General features: G+C 41.3%; 1 protein-coding gene across 4 annotated transcripts in view; it reads right to left on the bottom strand.

Annotated features, from left to right (window-relative positions):
- The window catches only part of sipa1l2 (signal-induced proliferation-associated 1 like 2), a 94,513-nt gene that overhangs the window by 37,871 nt on the left and 37,808 nt on the right, over positions 1-18,834 (bottom strand). For 3 of the 4 annotated variants that reach the window (XM_080415133.1, XM_080415136.1, XM_080415135.1), the window contains 9 exons: positions 14,487-16,150; positions 11,356-11,483; positions 9,263-9,451; positions 6,004-6,178; positions 5,338-5,441; positions 3,366-3,523; positions 2,487-2,673; positions 1,987-2,382; positions 691-965 (listed from right to left, as the gene is read on the bottom strand). In XM_080415133.1, coding sequence (XP_080271259.1) covers positions 691-965; positions 1,987-2,382; positions 2,487-2,673; positions 3,366-3,523; positions 5,338-5,441; positions 6,004-6,178; positions 9,263-9,451; positions 11,356-11,483; positions 14,487-15,846 — 2,972 coding nt within the window. In that variant the 5' untranslated portion in view covers positions 15,847-16,150. The remainder of the gene's footprint in view (positions 1-690; positions 966-1,986; positions 2,383-2,486; positions 2,674-3,365; positions 3,524-5,337; positions 5,442-6,003; positions 6,179-9,262; positions 9,452-11,355; positions 11,484-14,486; positions 16,151-18,834) is intronic. The other variant, XM_080415134.1, reaches the window with a different exon arrangement.

Below are 18,834 nucleotides of genomic sequence, written 5' to 3'. Positions count from 1 at the left end.
TTTCCACAACATTATTAATTTTATTTAAAACAGTTTTTGCTACTACTCCGCTGGACATGATCTTATCATGTCCAGCAATTACAGCAATAATGTTTGTGGGTGACACCAAGTCACCCACAAACAACCCAGAATTAACAGACTGGCAGATGATGGAGCCTGAGAGAGACATAATCCACTAAGCTCACCAAAACCAGAGGATGACCCTGTCTGCTGCAACAGGAGCACCAGATTCATCACAATTTAATTATGCCACATCACTGGGTATGTCCGCTTGATTTCCATTGAAAATGCACAGGAGATAAATAAAGAATTAAATGGCTGAAGGTCAAAACATTTTATGAATCAACAACCTGTGACTATGACCGCTGAAGAGGACTGTGGTTGTAATTAAATTAAGCTTGTTGTTCCGTCTATGGTATTACATTCTGTGGCTGTTATTTTGGGCCTGAAAATGTTTATACGAATAACATAATGCCAGATTATGTTTAGAGGGTTATGTTTTAATGATTATTACTTTTAGCTCAGACAGCCTCAGTGTTATTACTGTTATTACAATGCCAAATGGTTTAAAAATATCCTGACCAACGTCATTACATTTCCCTAAACCTGTAAAAGCGTTTTAAAGGACATGGTGACTAAATGGACAAAATGCTAACCCATTAACACTGGTTTACACCCGAGCCCTCTCACCTTCGAGGATTCCCATCATCATGAGGCTTTAGTATGACTACGCTGACCACGGCCGATGTCCTCAGCAGATCAATCATCTGCTCATGGGACAGAGTGGCTACAGCCACCCTGCAGATCTCCACCAGTCGGCAGCCAGGGCGGAGGCCAGCCTGCCAGGCGAAGCCGTAGGGCTCGACATCAGCCACCACGCCCTCAAAGTTGACATGGAAACCCAGCTGGCCAAGAGCGTTCCTCCTCAGGGTCAACTCCACTGCCTCACAGCCCCGGCTCACCACCTGGACACCACACGCAGCAGGACAATCACATTATTTTTTTTACATGATCATCAAGGGTGAATATAACAAGTATAAAAAAAAATCTGGAAAATCTAATTAAATTACAATTCAAGTTAATTTGATCAGTGCTAAATCTCAATATGTTGACTCAAGACACTTTACATAAGCAGAGACACAAGCATTTGGTGACAGTGGCAAGGAGAGAAAGGTAATGCTACATTTGAGTTATGTGTAAATGTGTAAGTGCATGTCCTAGTGTGGTGACGGTCTATGCCTCGACAACACCAAAAGGTGCTTCACAAGAACAATGTTGGTGTATTACATTTTTTTAACAATGCGTTTCAAATACAATCCAGCAGACAGCACAATATAATATATAGTATAATGACTGGTTAACCACTTTCAACCTGGCATCCCTATTTTGGGTCATTATAGGCATTTCAAACATTTTCAAAAAATTGCAAAAATAGCATAGCTACAAGTTTACAACACATCGCGATTCATCTCGAGGTCAAAGGGTGTTTTTTTTCTTGGCTATTATAATCCACACACAAATTCCCATGGCAGATTAGTTATCTGTAGTAACTGAAACTATTCAAAACTATACTGATTCTATTCACGGTAGACTGAGTAGAGCTTTGCCAAATAACTTGGCAAAGCTTCTTAAACAGCACAAGGATGATGGTCTAACCCTAATCCTAATAATAGACCATCATCGTCATTAGTTCTACTTCCAATGGCTTGAGAAGCGCAACGGCTCCAAGTTCACTAAATGTGCAGATAATGGTGTGAGACATAATTGCTCACACTAATAGGAGCCAAATAGAATTACAGGGTTTGCGAAAACCCAATTTTAAGTGTATACTGGCCCAGTATGGCATCTACACTGCCAGGGTGAGGAGATTCACTAAATTAGGGTAAAGAATATTGGTTATGTTTAAGAAAAGCATTTTTATATCCTCTAACTATTTTTTATTACGGTAGGTGTTCTGGTGCCAGGGACCAACCACAACCCTCTTACCTCGAGCCTCTGCATGATCTCCTTGCCATCCTCCCAGCATCCCTCCTGGGTGGAAAACACGACACAGTCCCCTCTCTCATAGAACACCTTCACAGTCCCGGCCACAGCGCTCCATCCAATGAGGTCACGACAGTAACAATTAAACACCACCTCTTTGCTAGCCTCTTCTATCAGCACCACAAACTCGTTGGAGATGGCCAGCAGGCAGCCGGTGTCGGCCGAGTGGATGAAGTCCCGGGCCACCACGGCCCAGGACACAGCCCCGCTGCTCTGGAGGTGGGCGTTTCTCCTCGGCCGGGTACGCTCTTTCTTCTTCCCTCCCATTGTGATGAAACTGAACTTGGCACTAGCAGAGCAGTCCACTGGGGTTGCACTTACAAAGTTCTCCGCCAGGTCCTATGAACGATTATGTGTTATTATAAAGTAGTATGAATTGTGAATCAATTTAAGAAGAAAAATGGTAATAAAAAAAGTGAAGAGCTCAAAAAACAAGTGCATACCTTGAGGTACTCCTGTCGTGTGCGTGTCGCCATGGCACGGAACTTTTCAGACTTGTGTGCAGAATGCTCTCCGTTGATCATCTTAGCCAACAGGAAGTCTCTAAAGGCTGGGGAGTGAGGAAACATCAATCCCGGTGGGACCGTGGGGCCGAAAACTGGCACATCTTTTGATCTTGTTACAGCAACGCTAAAGAGAGAGAGAGAGAAAGATTCATGGAATACAATAATGACATTTTACATTATTTTGTATTTCTAACTGATATACTACATAAAAAATGACTTCTGATGAGTCAGCAGGAAGGGAGGTCAGTCTCACGTCAAAATGTGGTTGTGTCTGGTTCATTTGGGCCAATCATGGGAACGTTTGGTAAATGTCCACTATGTTATCCTAATAGCCAGAATAACACATCTGATTACCCAATAAATATGATTAAATTATTATTGTTAAATTAATATCTTTATCCTTTATTTACTCTAGAAAGATTTGCAGAGTGTGCGTGTTCTTGCTTTACACGGCCCTGCTTCACACTCATTTTGTTACAAACGTGCTTTCTCAGTACAATCACATTCTTGTGTTGTTGGCCACTGGAGAACTTGGGATTTTATAAATTGTGCTGATGGGCAGCTTGACAGTAATATTTGAGAAACATGGAGAGTGTTATTCATGCATCCCTCCACCCAGAGGTTTCTTGTTGATCCAGGGATTTGATCCTAATTATCTTCAGACCATGGTTGACAAAATAATAACATTATGTACAGAATGGATTATTTATATTACAAGAAAGTGGAAGACTGGAATGTGTAGATTTTACCTCCCAAAAAGGAGGACCCTTTGGATAAACTCTCCTTATTTGTATTTAATTTTGTATATTTACTCACCTGTAGCAGGTGCCGTCTGTACAGGGATTGTGGACTCGAACGATGATGAAGATGTGCTGGAAGTGGGAGCGAATGTTTTTGGGTGTGAAGGGAAGAGCTCCAGGCTCCTGGAAGATGACAGTGACTATGTCATTGCCGATGTGCCGCTTCCTCAGTAGCTATGTAAAGAGAGGAATACATGATAAACACAAGGGTCAATGTGTTATTTACTGTGTATACACATGTAGAAAGCTGAAAAGGTTAAGGGGAAGCACAGGTTAACTACTTGACCATTAAAATTGATGCAAATGTACCTGATCAGTGGGCCATGAGGTACTGTACTGTACTGTAAGTTACAGTATGCTATACCTTTTGGTCCAATGCACTGCTCACCATATCTCATCTCCAAATGAAACCATTCATGTGTGTGATGCTGCCCGAATGTATCAGGTTGTGGAATAACGAATGTATTTCCGTAGAGCAATTATATGGACTACTGTTATACGCCTTGCACTGTGTGCACTTTATATTATGTCCTGTCGTTGCAGCACTGTACTATGTGTCATTATGTATGGTCTCACAATGTTACTGGCACCAAGACAAATTCCTTTACATTCATTTACACCCGGCAAATCAGATGACTCTGATGAAAGCACGATTACAGAGAGCAACGATCTTCCATCTTTTCACGTCTTGATGTGTTCCAGATGAGGTGTGGGTCGCTATCCTCTAGATCAGAACAGATCAGTAAACAGGATTGAGAGAGGAGCAGTCTGGCTCAATGAGGGATCAAATGCCCAGGAGCCTCCAGAGGGTTTCATGGCTTATCCCGGACTATCAACCATGATCCAAGTTATCCAGCACCAAATCCAAACAAATCCTTCTAATCAACAACTAAGACACAGGCAACGCATCCGAGACCCGGCTTGATTTCTTTGAGAGCTCAAAGCAAGAAAGGACATTACGTCCTGACCTGCTTTCCAGGGATTACAGCTATTGACTTAATATACTACAATCCAGTAGGCCTTTATACTGTAGTAGTAACATATGTACAACAAGGATAAGAAACCGGTTATGTGGCCCGGGCGGCTGGCGTAGCCGTCTGGGCACCTAGGCTGGTAATCCTGGTAAACCCGACGACCTTTGCTGTGTGTCACCCCCCCCCCTCCATCTCTCTCCCCATTTCCTGTCAGTCTACTGTATACCTATCAATAAAGGCAGAAAAAAAGACCCAAAAATATATTTTTTTAAAAACGGTCATGATAGTAGAACAGTACTCTGCACGTACCCTCACTCCCCAGTGTCATTACACCCCCACCCCCAGCATCTCAGATTGACATACTGTACTACATCCTCCGAATCCAAACAAACCACATCGAGGATCAACTCACGGCTTTGACATACATTAAACCATTAGCGGTCAATCTACACTTTAATTAATAAATATGTTTGAGGTCACAGGCATTGCGTACAACAAGCATTGGGATCAAAAGACACCATTGTTTGGTTGTCTTTATATTTGAGCTGTGTATTTGTCTGCTGGTTGTTTCCCTCATCCGGTCCCAGACGCATAATGACCAGATCTCACCAGGAGCATTAATTGGCGGCTGCATGCCGAATCGTTGCCACGGCAACATCTCCAGCAATAGAAATTCCAATTAACGACTGACTGCCAACATGGGGAAGCAAGAGGCTGCCTGTGAAATGAGAAGTGCCAGCTCTAATGAGGAGAGGCAGGGTGCGACTAAACGGGAGAAATCACCAGCAGTTATGTTGTTATGATGAGGGAAACAACTTAAGTTAATTATGGACTTTGATTATGGCTGCAGTGACTATTATTTGATTCTCACAATATTGCCATTCTTGAATGAAGCCTGCCTAACCTGCGGGCCCAAGTTAACCTCTCCCTCATCACAAAAGAAGCTTGTATCCAAAACATGATGCAGTGTGAACTATGGACTGTTCGAAAAAACACTTCATAACACCGCAATACCTGTTGTCGGTTGTTGGGTGTGTACGGCAGCAGGGTGGAGACGTGGAACATCAGTTCATAGTCTTTATAGGTGGTGTACAGAGAATGGGTACCTGTGGAATCAGCTGGTAGACAAACAGAAAGCCTGACATCAGAGACAGTCACTTAACATGTACAATGTCATTAATGTTCTTGTGATTAATAAATCTCCTCAAGTGGTTTTACATAGAAAGACAAAAGTTATTTTGATCTCTTGGCTGATCTTTATTTAAGCCCTTTCTTCTTTATAAAGCGCCAACAACTCAAGGATGAGTAAAAAGTCATTTATAACAAGTCCTACCCACTTAAACCCTCTTCACTTAGTAAAGTTAACCTGAGTTGGCTCTGTATTTGGTCTGCTCTTTTTACTCTACACCAAATCTCTTTTAGCGGGAAAATAGCTGGTCGAGAAGCTCACAACATGTCGCGTTCCGACATGTTGCGACGCATTGTGAGCTGTGGGCATGTATATCGGCTATTTTCAGTGAATGTTTCCCCAAAAATAGGGATGCTAGGGTTCAAGTGGTTAAATAAAGGGGGTCTAGCGTGATGAGAGATCTCCGTCTTTCTATTATAAAATTCCTTATCTACTCATCTACTAAATAGAATAGAGTACATGTGTACAGAACAAACAAGTGTCTTCCTTACTCTTGGTATCCAGTTGGGCTTTGTACTGGTTGAAGCCCTTCAGGCGGACCCTCTGACCTAGCAGGTCCAGAAACTGCTCCAGAGCTGGACTGGCACTCTCATTGTTGTACATCTCCTCCTCTGTACTCTGACCAGCTCTGCAGTACAGGATGCCCACCTTGTGCTGGAAACTCAGCTGGGAAAAAAATAAAACAGATACAGTATAAGTACATTTTAGGCATAACATTAGCCACTTAAACCCTATTACACTTAGTTGTCCAAAGTCCCCCAGGGTTCTATATTAGGGACCCTAGTATTTCCCACTACAATAAAACCCCAAAATGGCCGATATACAAGCTCACAACACGTTGCAACGCAACAGAAAGGGACATTAGGGTTCAAGTGGTTGGTAATGGGAATCTGTCTCAGGTGCTTCTATATGAAGTATACACATTTAATGCATATATATTTAGTGCTTATCTGTCTACTGTAAAGATAAGATTCTTAGATATCCAATATTAGAGCCATCTAAAAGTAAGTTGCAATGGCCCCTAAGCCCCCCAAAATATTCCTATAATTATGTATGATGAGAAATATATCTCCCCAACAATTACATTTGTCATCGCTGTCGGTCGTAAACCTTGCATCTCCAAAACCATTACTATTCAGGAAATGTGTTCAAATGTATCCAATGCAGCAATTAAAGTTATTATTTAGTCACAAGCTCTTGTTAATACTTTCAGTTGGTTAAATGTTTATAAAACCCACAGACAGTCTTAACCACTTTCAACCTGGCATCCCTATTTTGGTAAATACAGGTGAATATTTTCAAGATTATCGATGCATTGTATATCAGTTATTTTTCCTACTTTTGCGTGATACTGTCATCTGATGAAGTATAATTTAGGGCATGAATTGATGAAAAAACGATAAAAAGATGAAATATGGAGATACCTACAGCAACAACATATATACAGTATAAACTGTAGGCAATATACAATAATGATGTAGCCTCTTGTGATTTAAGTACTTTTCCATTTAGCAGGGATGGATTATTTTGATGTCTTGAGGTTTACACTTGTATGTACTGTATGCGGTTATACAGTATAACCTTATCATCGCCGTCCTTCTATAAAGCGGTTTGTGGCTGCAAGGCCACAGGGTGTCAAATTAGCCAAAAACGCTCCGGTAGCAGCCGGCTAGACACCGTTTGACTTGATAAGGCATTTCATCTCCGGTTATCAATATCCATTACCTGACTCTGTGGGCTGAGAGAGGAAAGCTAAGTGTGTGTGCTATCAGTCCGAACAGGGGAGCCAGCAGCACAAAGGGAGAGTAATTACATTTCCACTGGCCCCACAGTCAACAGCAAACAGCTGCTCTTGAATTATGTATGAGGCTTGGAAAAGAAAGCTTCAACAAGTGATTCTCACCACCCACCAAGTTATTTAATAACTTGGTGGGTGGTGAGAATCACATTTTATTTTCACAATGGGATATCCACCATTTAAAAGAAAAGACTGTGCAAACTTTAAACCAATGATGGCTCTTTTTGACCATTAGGGAAGATGGGATCCACTATATTTTTAAGCTATTCATGATGAACATCAAGAGTTTGGTTCCTCAATGATCACCGTTTTAAAAAACAACATCCAACAGGGGGATTGTAAGATAATTTAAGTCACTGGTTGATGATTAAATTGATATATATTAAATAAAATACCCATGCATAAAAATGTTATTCTATGTTTTGGAATATCTACATGTTCATGTTTTTTTAAGAGGCTTGGTTCAGACGATATGCCATCTTGAGTGGAGCCAGGTTCATCTCTGAGATGTGACACGACAACCTCAACATCACAAAATCTATTTATAAAACAAAATGTCAATTTCATGTCGACTCTTGGTGGCCACCATCTAACTTGCAGCCAACACTGTGGCGATCAGTGATCACTATGACAACAGTACAAACAGCCATGCATGTACTGGCATCATTTTTGACTGGGGGTACAGGACCTGTGGCGTTAAGGACATAATTCAAGTGGTGAAAGCACAGCAAAAGAAAGACAGGCAGCATTTGAGACACTACAATCATGCTGCGCTACAGATTTTAAGCGTTCAGCTAATATTCTCATCCACAGGTTCAGTGCCCAGCTCACGGACACTTCAAAAAAGAGAGGACCCCTTGGCTGTGAAACTGAACCTGTGAACTTCTGGTCACAGTCTCCTACAGTACGAGGCCAAACCTCACTGTTAGTGACCATTAATAACTTGACCCTATATCTGTATTAAACATGACTGCATTTAACATCCTGCTTAACCACGTAAACCCTATAAAACGTATATGATCGGGGTCCACCAGGGTTCTGTACTTGGTCCCCTGCTTTTTTCAATGGAAACCAACTCTTCGTCAAAAATAACCGATCTACAAACTCACGTGTCACAACGCGATGATGTGATGTTCTCCCCCACACTAGGGTTCATGTGGTTAAAAGTCCAGTTATAGAAGGCAAAATATATATTAGAGTATTTAAATGTATGAATATGTCGGGTCTGGTGTTTCTTCTATGCTTTGAAATGTCCTTCTGCATTTGTGAGATTCTGTTACATCTACTATACCATGCATGTATGTCTGTACTGTGAATATCTTTACGCAGCCATATACTGTATGTCTGTACTGTGAGTATCTATATGCAGTATGTCTCTGCTGCAATTTTACGGTGACAATTAAATCATTCTGAATAAGCCAACAGTATAAACAAGTACTTTGAAAAGAAAATACGTATGCATGATTGTAGCAGAGATTAATAAATGAAATGAAAATAGAAATTCTATTGGCCTCTATATTCTTGGAGGCCACAGTTTTAACCTAATAACAATAATCACATTTGTTCCTTTCATACTTCCATCCATCATGCTAATTAATGAATCCGACAAGGATGGACTTTTTTTTTAATGTCATCACAACTGTCCCAGCAGCCCAGCAAACACTGACATGGAAAAGACTGATTTATCTCAGCATATAACTCAGTTTTGCAGTAATATCACTTATATTGTTTTTCATCCCCTCTGGAGAAACAGAGGGGGCTTATATTACTATTAGTTACAGTAAGAGAGGAAAGGAGAGGAGAGGAGGACCAAGACATTTATTTTTCTGCATGTTGCAACCAGGGCACTAGGGCCTTTTAAAAACTCCACGTGTCCATGTGTATATGTACATATAAGTTACATTAATTGATTGATAGGCAAACATTTGCATAACAGTGTTGGCTTCACTCACCCCTTGCTGGTCCAGTTTCAGCAGCTGTTCTGGGACCTTTGGGGAGTGGGTAGCCAGGCGGAGACACTGGATGTTGAGTTCAGGGACCACATACTCCAGCACTTCCTTCAGAGGAAGGCCTCTAGTCGTGCCGTGCTTGGAGGTAGAGGGCACAGCGTCCTCTAAGGTGGCGCCACGCAGAGTGGTCAGCTGGGAGGAGAAGGAGGTGTCATGGGCTTCATTTAATTAAACATCTGTGATGGGGTGCAAGCTCAATTACGACGACAATGATATATTTCTCATGATTCACTCTCCCTCCTGAGGGACAATATACCCTGCATATTCTGATCTATAGTTTAGAAGGTGTGACCAGTACATCTGCAACTAATGATTTGAGGCAGATGAATCTGTCCATTATGTTTTTTTTTTATTCAAATAATCTATTGGATTAAAAATCAGGGTAAAAGAAGCCCTGGTCACCCCAACTGACCAGTCCCCATGAGTATATGGTGTGACATCAATAGAACATGATTGATTTAGAAACATTGCACCTAGCCACCCTGCTGTCATAAGCCAACTGTATGCTACAGGCATTGACCACTGCAGGCATTGACCGCTGATGTCCTGGACCATGAGGCTAACCAGCAACCGGTACAGTTTAAAATGTATGCATTTAGCAGATGCTCTTATCCAGAGTGACTTACAAGAGTGAGATCAGAAAAAGCAGACTAAGTATGAACTCTAGTCTAGACAATAAACTAGAGGTAAATAGGTAAATAGTCAAATAGTCACCAAACAATGTAGTGCCTCAAAGAAACTAGGGTAACAGTTTACAAGCCTGTACACCAAGTGAATTTGTTTGAAACAGTGCTTAGTCAAACCTTTTGTCACAGTAATAAGTAAGTTGACCTCTTCACTTTCACCCACGACATAACAGCAATACAATAATGACATTGAATTATTTATCTCAACAGTTGCTGTGCACTAAGACTTGAACAATATTCCTCTTGACAGCGCAATAATGACGTGTTTATGTCATCCAAGGCAGTGTAAAACAGATATCAACTAGAAAAATGTACTCCTCGGAGCACAGGTCTCCGCTAGGTCAGGTAGCAGGAGTCAATCTCAGCCAATCAGGATGAATTATGAAAAATGGACAGGTCCGTCTTGATGACATGACTATAGAGATAATATAATGTGTACCGATTTGCATGAAGTTTGGACAAAATCTGTATGAGTAATAGAAAAAAATGTGTTTAGCAGAAATCGGCTTCCTGGTGGCGCTATAACGGGCCAATGTGAAGTTTCATGGTCGGCAATCAGACGCTGCGTTCATGATTTGAAGCATTTTGTTAAAAACTAGCCACTCCTGTAAACTTTAGATGCCAATCTTAGCCAATCAGGATGGAATATGAAAGATTTGACAGATCCGTCTTGATCACATGACAATTTGCGTGATGTTTGGACAAAATCTGTAGGATTAATATCGATGTTTTTGTGTGCAAAAATCAATCTCCAGGTGGCGCTATAACAGGCTGATGTGAAAGATTTGGGGCAGAGGTTCTGCTCTGGCATCCAGGGAGTGTGCAGTTTCACATCGATTGGGCCAACGTGCCGGAGATTAGCTGTAGCGGTGGAGACAATTATGCTTCGCTGAACACTTTTCCAAAATCCCTGGAGTGGATTACTGAATTATTAAATGAACAATGGTGTGCTGTTGAGTTCAATCACTCTGGTTGGAATACTGTATGTAAACAACGTCTGCACATCTTTACAAACATTTGCAATTAAATCTGGAACGAAATGGATTCTGTTAATTTTTCATACCTTCAAATGGGGATTTCACTGATATATGATATGAAAGATATTCCAGAAGCTAAAGTGTAACACCTCCTTTCCTTCATTTTTCTCTAGGTGTGTCCTTTTGTTCAGAACCAAACTGACAACAAAATTTTTTATATATATATATTTACCTTTTTCTGTTTTTCTCCTCCGTTTTCCATCTATTGCATTTAGATCTCGCATCTTCTATTTCATGTATCCTCGTTCTTACTACTGTGACAAACCAATTTTCAAATAAAGTTGGTCTTGTCTTCTAAATGTGATCTTCTTACCTCGCTGGTTCTGAAGATGAGCCGGTAGTTGTACTGTGACCCGTCCTTGCCTTCCTCCAGCTTCTCCCTGCGGACGCTGAGCGACACTGGACCCAGGTTCTCATCAATACCAAAATAATTCTGGTGCTCTGATGGAAACAGGAGGAATCTAGTTATAGACACAACCAGATTATTTGTCCTTGTCTGCTGCAAGTATTAGTTGGATGCCAAACAACTACCTGGGTAATGCCTGATTTATACTTGGTTGTGCGCCGAGCGCACAGAAAATATCAGAACGGCAGAGCTTGTAGATCTGCTATTTTTGGTGCGCATCACCGAAACTTTACTTGCGTTGCAGGTCTCTTCCTAGGGTTAAAATTGTAAACTAAACATCTGCATTGATCTCAAATTACTCTCGGATATGACCTTAGACATTCACACTATGGTAAAACATCGATAAATCTATGTGTGGATGGATCTAGTTCCATGTGGTAAAGTATCTTGTACCAGTCAATGAGCGTACTGACGTCAGGGACATACTGTAGTGTAGATATATCAATACAGATACTGACATCAAGTATCAGGACTATACCAGGCTGCAACATCGCACCAGTATCTTTTTTTCCGTCTAATGGAGAACTAAATTGATTGTAGAACAAAAAGGTTTCGTTCAATGACCCCAAAATAATGCAGGTCAATATAATGAGATAAAAGCGCTGGCTTGGATCAGTACTTGGTAAGAGGTGATTCATGGCCACACACTTGCCTCCATGTATGTAGAGTACACACACTTTTAAAATGTGTGCGCACATGTCACAAATATAACTCACATAGGACCACAGCAATACATAACACAGCAATATCACAGCAAAACATAATATAAAACTACCATTGACTTGGAGGGAGCCGGCCCCCACCTGGATGGAGAGGCCCCCCAACAAAACAATGCTCCCCCCTCCCTGAAAGTCAAGTACATTTTATTTTGGTGCCAAATCAAAACAGAAGTTATTACTTCAAAACACTTTTGAAGTTATGTATCCAACTTGAAAATCCTGCTTTGTGAAAGACTTCACAGATATTGATTCAATGGTTAAATATACATTATTAATTTGTTCAAGTACACAATATTGACTTAATTTTTTATAATAATTAAATGTATGTATTTCCTAGGACAAAATCTCATCATGTTTTTATTTTTAAGATTTAGTTTTTGCAATTTAGGCTTTGCTTCAGATAGTCTGTGTTGAGAGACAGGAAAGCAAGGGCAGGGAGAGAGGAGAGAGACAAGAGAGAGGAGAGACATGAGAGGTGACGGCGTCGGGTTCAAACCCTGGTGGTCCTCACGCTCACAAGGAGCATGTTCTGTGCACGAATTGGCTAAACCAGTAGGTTCTCAAACTTTTTAGCCTGTGACCCAAAAGAGAAATTTGGTGTCTCCCCGGCACCCAAACTGGTGAAAATAGCAGATCTACAATCTCACAACGCGTCGCCACTCACCGCGTTGTGAGCTTGTAGATCGTCTATTTTCACTTCGGCTTAAAAGTCACATTTGTGGGGTTTTTTTTCTATATATATTTTTTTAAATAAACATACTCACGACCCACAAAAATCTGTCCGCGACCCACAATTGGGTCCCGACCCACTGTTTGTGAAACAGTGGGCTAAACCACCAGGCAAGCACTCATCATTATGGGTTTTTAATGAGAAAAAGTTCATATGAGCACATCCTGCAGTTCTAGTCTACCTGAAACTGAAAGGCATTGGTTTGGCTTTAGTCGTTTCAGTTTGAGCTGCAGTGGTAATCATTTATAATTATTGCTGTGCATTGGTGTTATCATGACTGCTGCTGAGTGGCTGTTTCAGTTTGGCTATGAAGTTGTAAGCAAAATCTAAGTATTTATGTAGAGGATTCTACCCAAACTGCCTTGAGGTACCATGAATGCTAACATTGTAGGCATGGGGGGATATAGTACCCCAAACCCTGGCAGATTCAGTGGCATGCCCTACTAATTTTTTAGCTGCATTAGGAATGCAAACTTTGACTGTCATTCTCATGCTCTAGCCACTGGTCTAAAAAGGATGAAATAACCTTATTACTTATTGATTTACCAATGAATAAAAACATATGAGGCACAATGTTTTATCCAACTGGAGATTAAAGTTACTGAAGCTGAAAACAGATGTCTTAAAATTCCTTTCCAGTGGCTTTAAGCACATGCATGCCTCAACTGACACTGGCAATGGCTTTGTATGATTTATTATATCCAAACTATACCTTCAGGCATGACGCGGTTTCTGTCTTCAGTTTTAAAAATGAGTAGTTCACCCAAAGAATTACTTATTTTCTATCAATTACACACCCCATTTTATAGTTTGTCGCATTCCTAAGCCAATAATGGTCAATTGTGTCTCCTACCGGAGACATTATCATCTTTCCGTCGGTCATCAAATTATTGGTTTAGGAATGCGACAAAAACTAATGGGGTGTGTAATTGATAGAAAATAAGTATTTTTTTTGGGTGAACTACTCCTTTAAGTGGGATTACAATGTGGTTAGTGTGAATACATTATGTATGCTGTATGTATTAATTTTTCTTCAGAAACCTTTTGTTGTGCAAAATGTTTCACTTTGTGAAACAGGGTTGTCAAAATGTGTCTGCAGTGTGTAACTGTTTCTGTAAAACTGTGTACAATCCTACAAATGTATTGTATTTTCCAATTCAAAGGATTCTCAACTCATGCACTGCATTGCATGTCAGTCAACGAGTAGTGTGAAGATTTGTTACTAGCAACACACACTTTGACATATGACATTTAAGCAGGTCAATGTGGCTGAAGGTCAGAGGTCATGTAAGCAAAGCATATAACAAGCTCAGATGATTTCAACATGTTCTGCAAAAGTGTTTTGGGCAATGCTGTGCTTTACAATCGCTTCAAAGTTAGTTCTAAACCCATGAGAGCATAACATTCACACTTTTGTTTGGCAGATCATTATTTAGCCATAGTGAAAATTCTTAAAATCCAAATGATCTGCCAATGCAGGATAATATGAGTAGAATATTTTTTAAAGAAGCCTGAATGCAAGTAATAATCACGTATGAATTGAAAAAACAAAACTAAAGAATAACTTTTCTCAAAACGCTATTTCTTACCTTTATTGTAGAAGTACTTCTGGTAGTAGTATGCCCCTTGGTCAACATGCTCTATGGTGTAGCGCTGCATCACGTCCCTTGAGAATGCTTGGCTTTCCCTCGGCATCTCCAGCACCGACACCCCCGCATTGGTGCAGTGGCTGCTGAGTGTGGACTCAATAGAATAACCGTCCCCTCCACTCCCATAGAGGGCACTGTTGGATCTGACCAGTTTCCTCTCGCCTTCTCCTCCAGTCTCGTTGCGAAAGAACGGGCAGTTGAGCACCAAATTGTTGCTCTTACCATCCCCATCGTCTGCATCCATGGTCGCTTTGAGTCCGAGGTCCTCGCAACTTCCTATTGGGGATTCAAAAATGGGCATACCGGGGTCGACCCCCATCCCCATCCCACCTAAAGAGGCATGGCACTGGGAGGCGGCAGATGCCCCTGTGGTCGTGTTCTTCCTCCGCGCAAGGTTAGCCCGGTTGACGACGGCCTCGCTGATGTTAAAAAGAACACTCTGCACATCGTAGTGGGAGAAACACTTCTGGAACGTCAGTGCCCTCCCACCAAATTTCAACTCCTCTGGGTCCACATAGTCCCCGTCAATGTTTTTACTCCTCAACCTCCGGAAGATGGATGTCTCCGTCTTCTCACCCGACTTTGTCCTCGGGACAAGGGCGCGCTCCCTCTCCCGGCTGTAGAAGAGAGAGCTGTCCGCGTAATCGTAGCCGGAGATGCAGACAATGTCACCCCGTGCAATCTGTGCTGCGGTCTGCAGACTCGGCGAGAGAGGCGACGCATTGAAGCGCAGCAGTTCAGGGTAATTCTGCTGCTGCTGCGGAGGTGCGCTAGGTTGCTCCACCGGGTCAGACCGGTAGGCCTGCACAGTTGCTGCGAAGCCCTCACTGGATAAACCCTGGCGGTCCAGGGATGAGGTGCTTCCATACTCACGACGCAAAGTAGCTCCTGTGTTGGGATTGATAGAGGTGTGATCCATATCCTCTGCGCCTATATCACTGAGAGTCACCTCGCTGTTACTGCGCTTAAACCTTGCCATACCCCTCATGGTAGAGTGGCTCAGGAGGTCACAAAGTGGGTATTTGGTTTCCGGGAATTCTGAGCAATCCAGCATTTCATGGCTCTTCTTGAGCAGGGCAGCGGTAGCAGGATTAGGAGGTCCATTAGGGAAGCTTGGTATCAGGCTGTCGTACCTCATAGGAGGACGCACCTCCCAGCCGTCCTTCCGCTGAGGATACTCTGAAACTCTTGCACGAACGCCCATCTTGGGCATAGCGGGCGCTCCCTGGACACTGGCAGTAGGAGGTCCCATGTTCTTTAGACCTCGAAGTTTCTTATTGAACAGGTTTTCGGACTGCATCAGGCAAACTGCAGCCTGTTGATTCTCTGGCTACTCTGCTTAGATATGGGATGTCCTCTGATTTTGGGGGCTAGGTTTGTTCATACCCTGTGGGCACTCTGCACTTCCCAGCCCTGAATTTAAACATGACTCCAGTTACATCTCTGGTGGTTGCACAACAAAGAAACAAGAAAATACTTTGGATTCATACAGTCCATACTCCATTGAAGGCCAATAGGTAAACTACAAGGTAGCATGGGAGTGTTCCTCTCTGGTTGGTGTGAAGCTCAGTAAAGCCACACTGGGGTCTTCTGTGGACACTGATCTGACAAGAGACAAAAAAACAAAACAACTTCTGTGAAAATACCCTTAAACAGCAGAGCAATTTAACATGTATTTATTTATTAATTATTCAGGGGAATTTAACTGAGCAGCGGCCTACGTCGTGCTCATATATAATACATTTACACCTTTGAGATGCCCAGTAGCCCAATACCACAGTAACATTAACTGACAAGGCTGTTCAAAGATTTTCCAATATTATTTCCATCAGCTTGGAGAAAAATAGGATATTAAACTACAGCATCCAAATAAGTGTCATTTCAAAGTATGACGGACAGGTTGGTATTCCAGGAAATAAACAGGGCTATATTGTAAATGTTGCATAAGCCACTCAAGCAATGGCATAACTTTAAGATTCGTCTCTTAACCCATTAACTGCCAGAGGTATTTTCATATTTCTTTAGCCAGTGCCAGAGTTTTTCATTGAAAAAGAAAAAGTACTCAGGAGCCGAGATACAGAATTTTTAAGTTTTAATTTAACAAGGAAGTGGATAGGAGTCTAGATCTTCGAAAAATCATATCTCCTTGGTCTTTGGGTCAAATTGGATGTAAATATTTTTTTTAGTTCACGTAGATCTACGCGATTGGCACGTGGCGGCTTTAAATAGGTTCGCGTAGATCTACGTGATTGGCAGTGAATCAGTTAACGATCACAGGGTGACCATGTGTTAGTTGTTTCACAGGGAAACCATTTTAAGCACAATGCACCAATTACAAAACTTAGCAACAATGTTATACTTTCAGGATTTATATATGCTCACTTTTTATGGAAGGATTTAACTGATCAGAATTTCACTGCTTCTCACTTCTATAATTTCTTTCATTAACACCTGGGAGCTGTGCTTTGGGCTGCTGAAACTCATTTAAAACCCATTGTATGATTTAAAAAATACATGGATGTGTGTCAGTAAGAAAACAAACACTGTCACAGCAGGACAAGTAGGCAAGTTTACTTGGTTTATAAAATGTAAAACGTCCATGTTAATTCTCTTATTCAAAGACCTGGCAGCATATAATCTGACCCATATCTACAGTAGCATTAGTTAACATGTCAAGGGTAGTCATTTGACTGTGAATAAATTGAGGTTGACATGGTCTGAAACATCCTATATTAAAATTGGCTTAAGGGAGGACGGGCGACCGGCCGGGCAGCTCTATATATATATGGGCATATGCCCATATAGTGGCATATACTGATGACATCAGGGATCTCCATATATGAGCATTAAAGGGACGCGGACTAACGGATACAGAGATCTCCAAAATGGGCATAAAAGGGACAAGGACTGACAGATACAGAGATCTCCATATATGGGCATGTCAGTCGGACGACGGTGCATTTTTGGCTTGATGCGATACCCGATGACATTTGAAACCAAAACCAGAGGTATATTTTACACATACTTTTGATGATTGCTCGAAAAAAATCTAACAATTAACTGGAAAAAGCTAGATGCACCCACCCTGGCTCAATGGACACAAAGACTGAAGCAGGTGTACAGGATGGAACATTTAACTGCTCATCTACAGTTGAAAATTGACATTTTTGAGCAGAAATGGACACTTGTAATACTGCATCTTGGAATTTGTGCCGGTTTCTTTTCTTCTTATTTCAAGTCATCATCTATTATTTCTGTAATTTAAGGTCTGTTTAAAAAAAAATGTGTGTCAATCATTTTAACCCCCATTTAACAGATCATAGAGTATGTGTCCTTGATAGAGACATTGAAACCCATCTGTTTTGCTAAGTCACATGACAAAAAATACCCTAATCTCCCAAAGTAGAACAGCGACTTAAAAGCCAAGAATTAATGAGCCCCAAATGCTAGAAAATATTCTAGTTTTACAAACCTCAGTGCCACGCCTTATGACTCTCATACAAAGAGCTTAATTACACAAAGGAGATCGACCATTTGAAACACTGCCATCTCTACACAATGATTGTTGTGGATATAAAAAAGTAGAATGCAATATGGAATATTATTGAGGTTATTTACTTGAAAATCTCATTATCATTGAATTTTTTTATCAAGCCATGAGGCATCATGCAACATTTTTTAAATTGATAGTGTTTTCTACAGAAGCCATTTGGGCTATATCAGTAATGAGTTTGTACTGCTCATTAACGCCGTCATCTGTTGACAAATCTAGGACAAAATGAGTAACAATCTCCACTGTAACACTAATATTTCACAATGATGTGTGGATGCACAGCATAACAAGACTGTTTTTCTCACCGTTCTATTTTTAAAAAAGGAAAGAAAAACAAAAAAACAAAAACAAACACACCATTAAATAAAAGCATTGATCTGCCCAAGGAAAGGACAGACAAGGTTATGGTCCATTTTACAAATATTTTTAGCAAGTATTTTCGGTGTCGAGCCGCCCCCCTCCCTTCCCCCGTACTTTTTGTTTGACCTATAATCCATAAAGACAGAGATTAGAACCGCTGGACTTTATGCCTCCAGGGCCTTTGAATCAATCAGCTCAAACAGCTCTCTCTGGCTGACTGGGCCTGTTTCCAAGCAGGGTGTGTATGTGTGTGTCTCTGTGTGTATATTGTGTTTAGCGGTATGCAATCGTGCATTCTAAGCACTAGGGGACTATTCCAACACCCTACATGGGTAGCACCCCTGCTAACCTGGCAACCACCACCACTGGCACCAG

This window comes from Gymnoscopelus braueri, assembly GCF_963280865.1.
Source record: "Gymnoscopelus braueri genome assembly, chromosome: 2".
NCBI lineage: Eukaryota > Metazoa > Chordata > Actinopteri > Myctophiformes > Myctophidae > Gymnoscopelus > Gymnoscopelus braueri.
The sequence above is the reverse complement of the archived record's forward strand: the minus strand, read 5'-3'. Positions and strand labels throughout refer to the sequence as shown.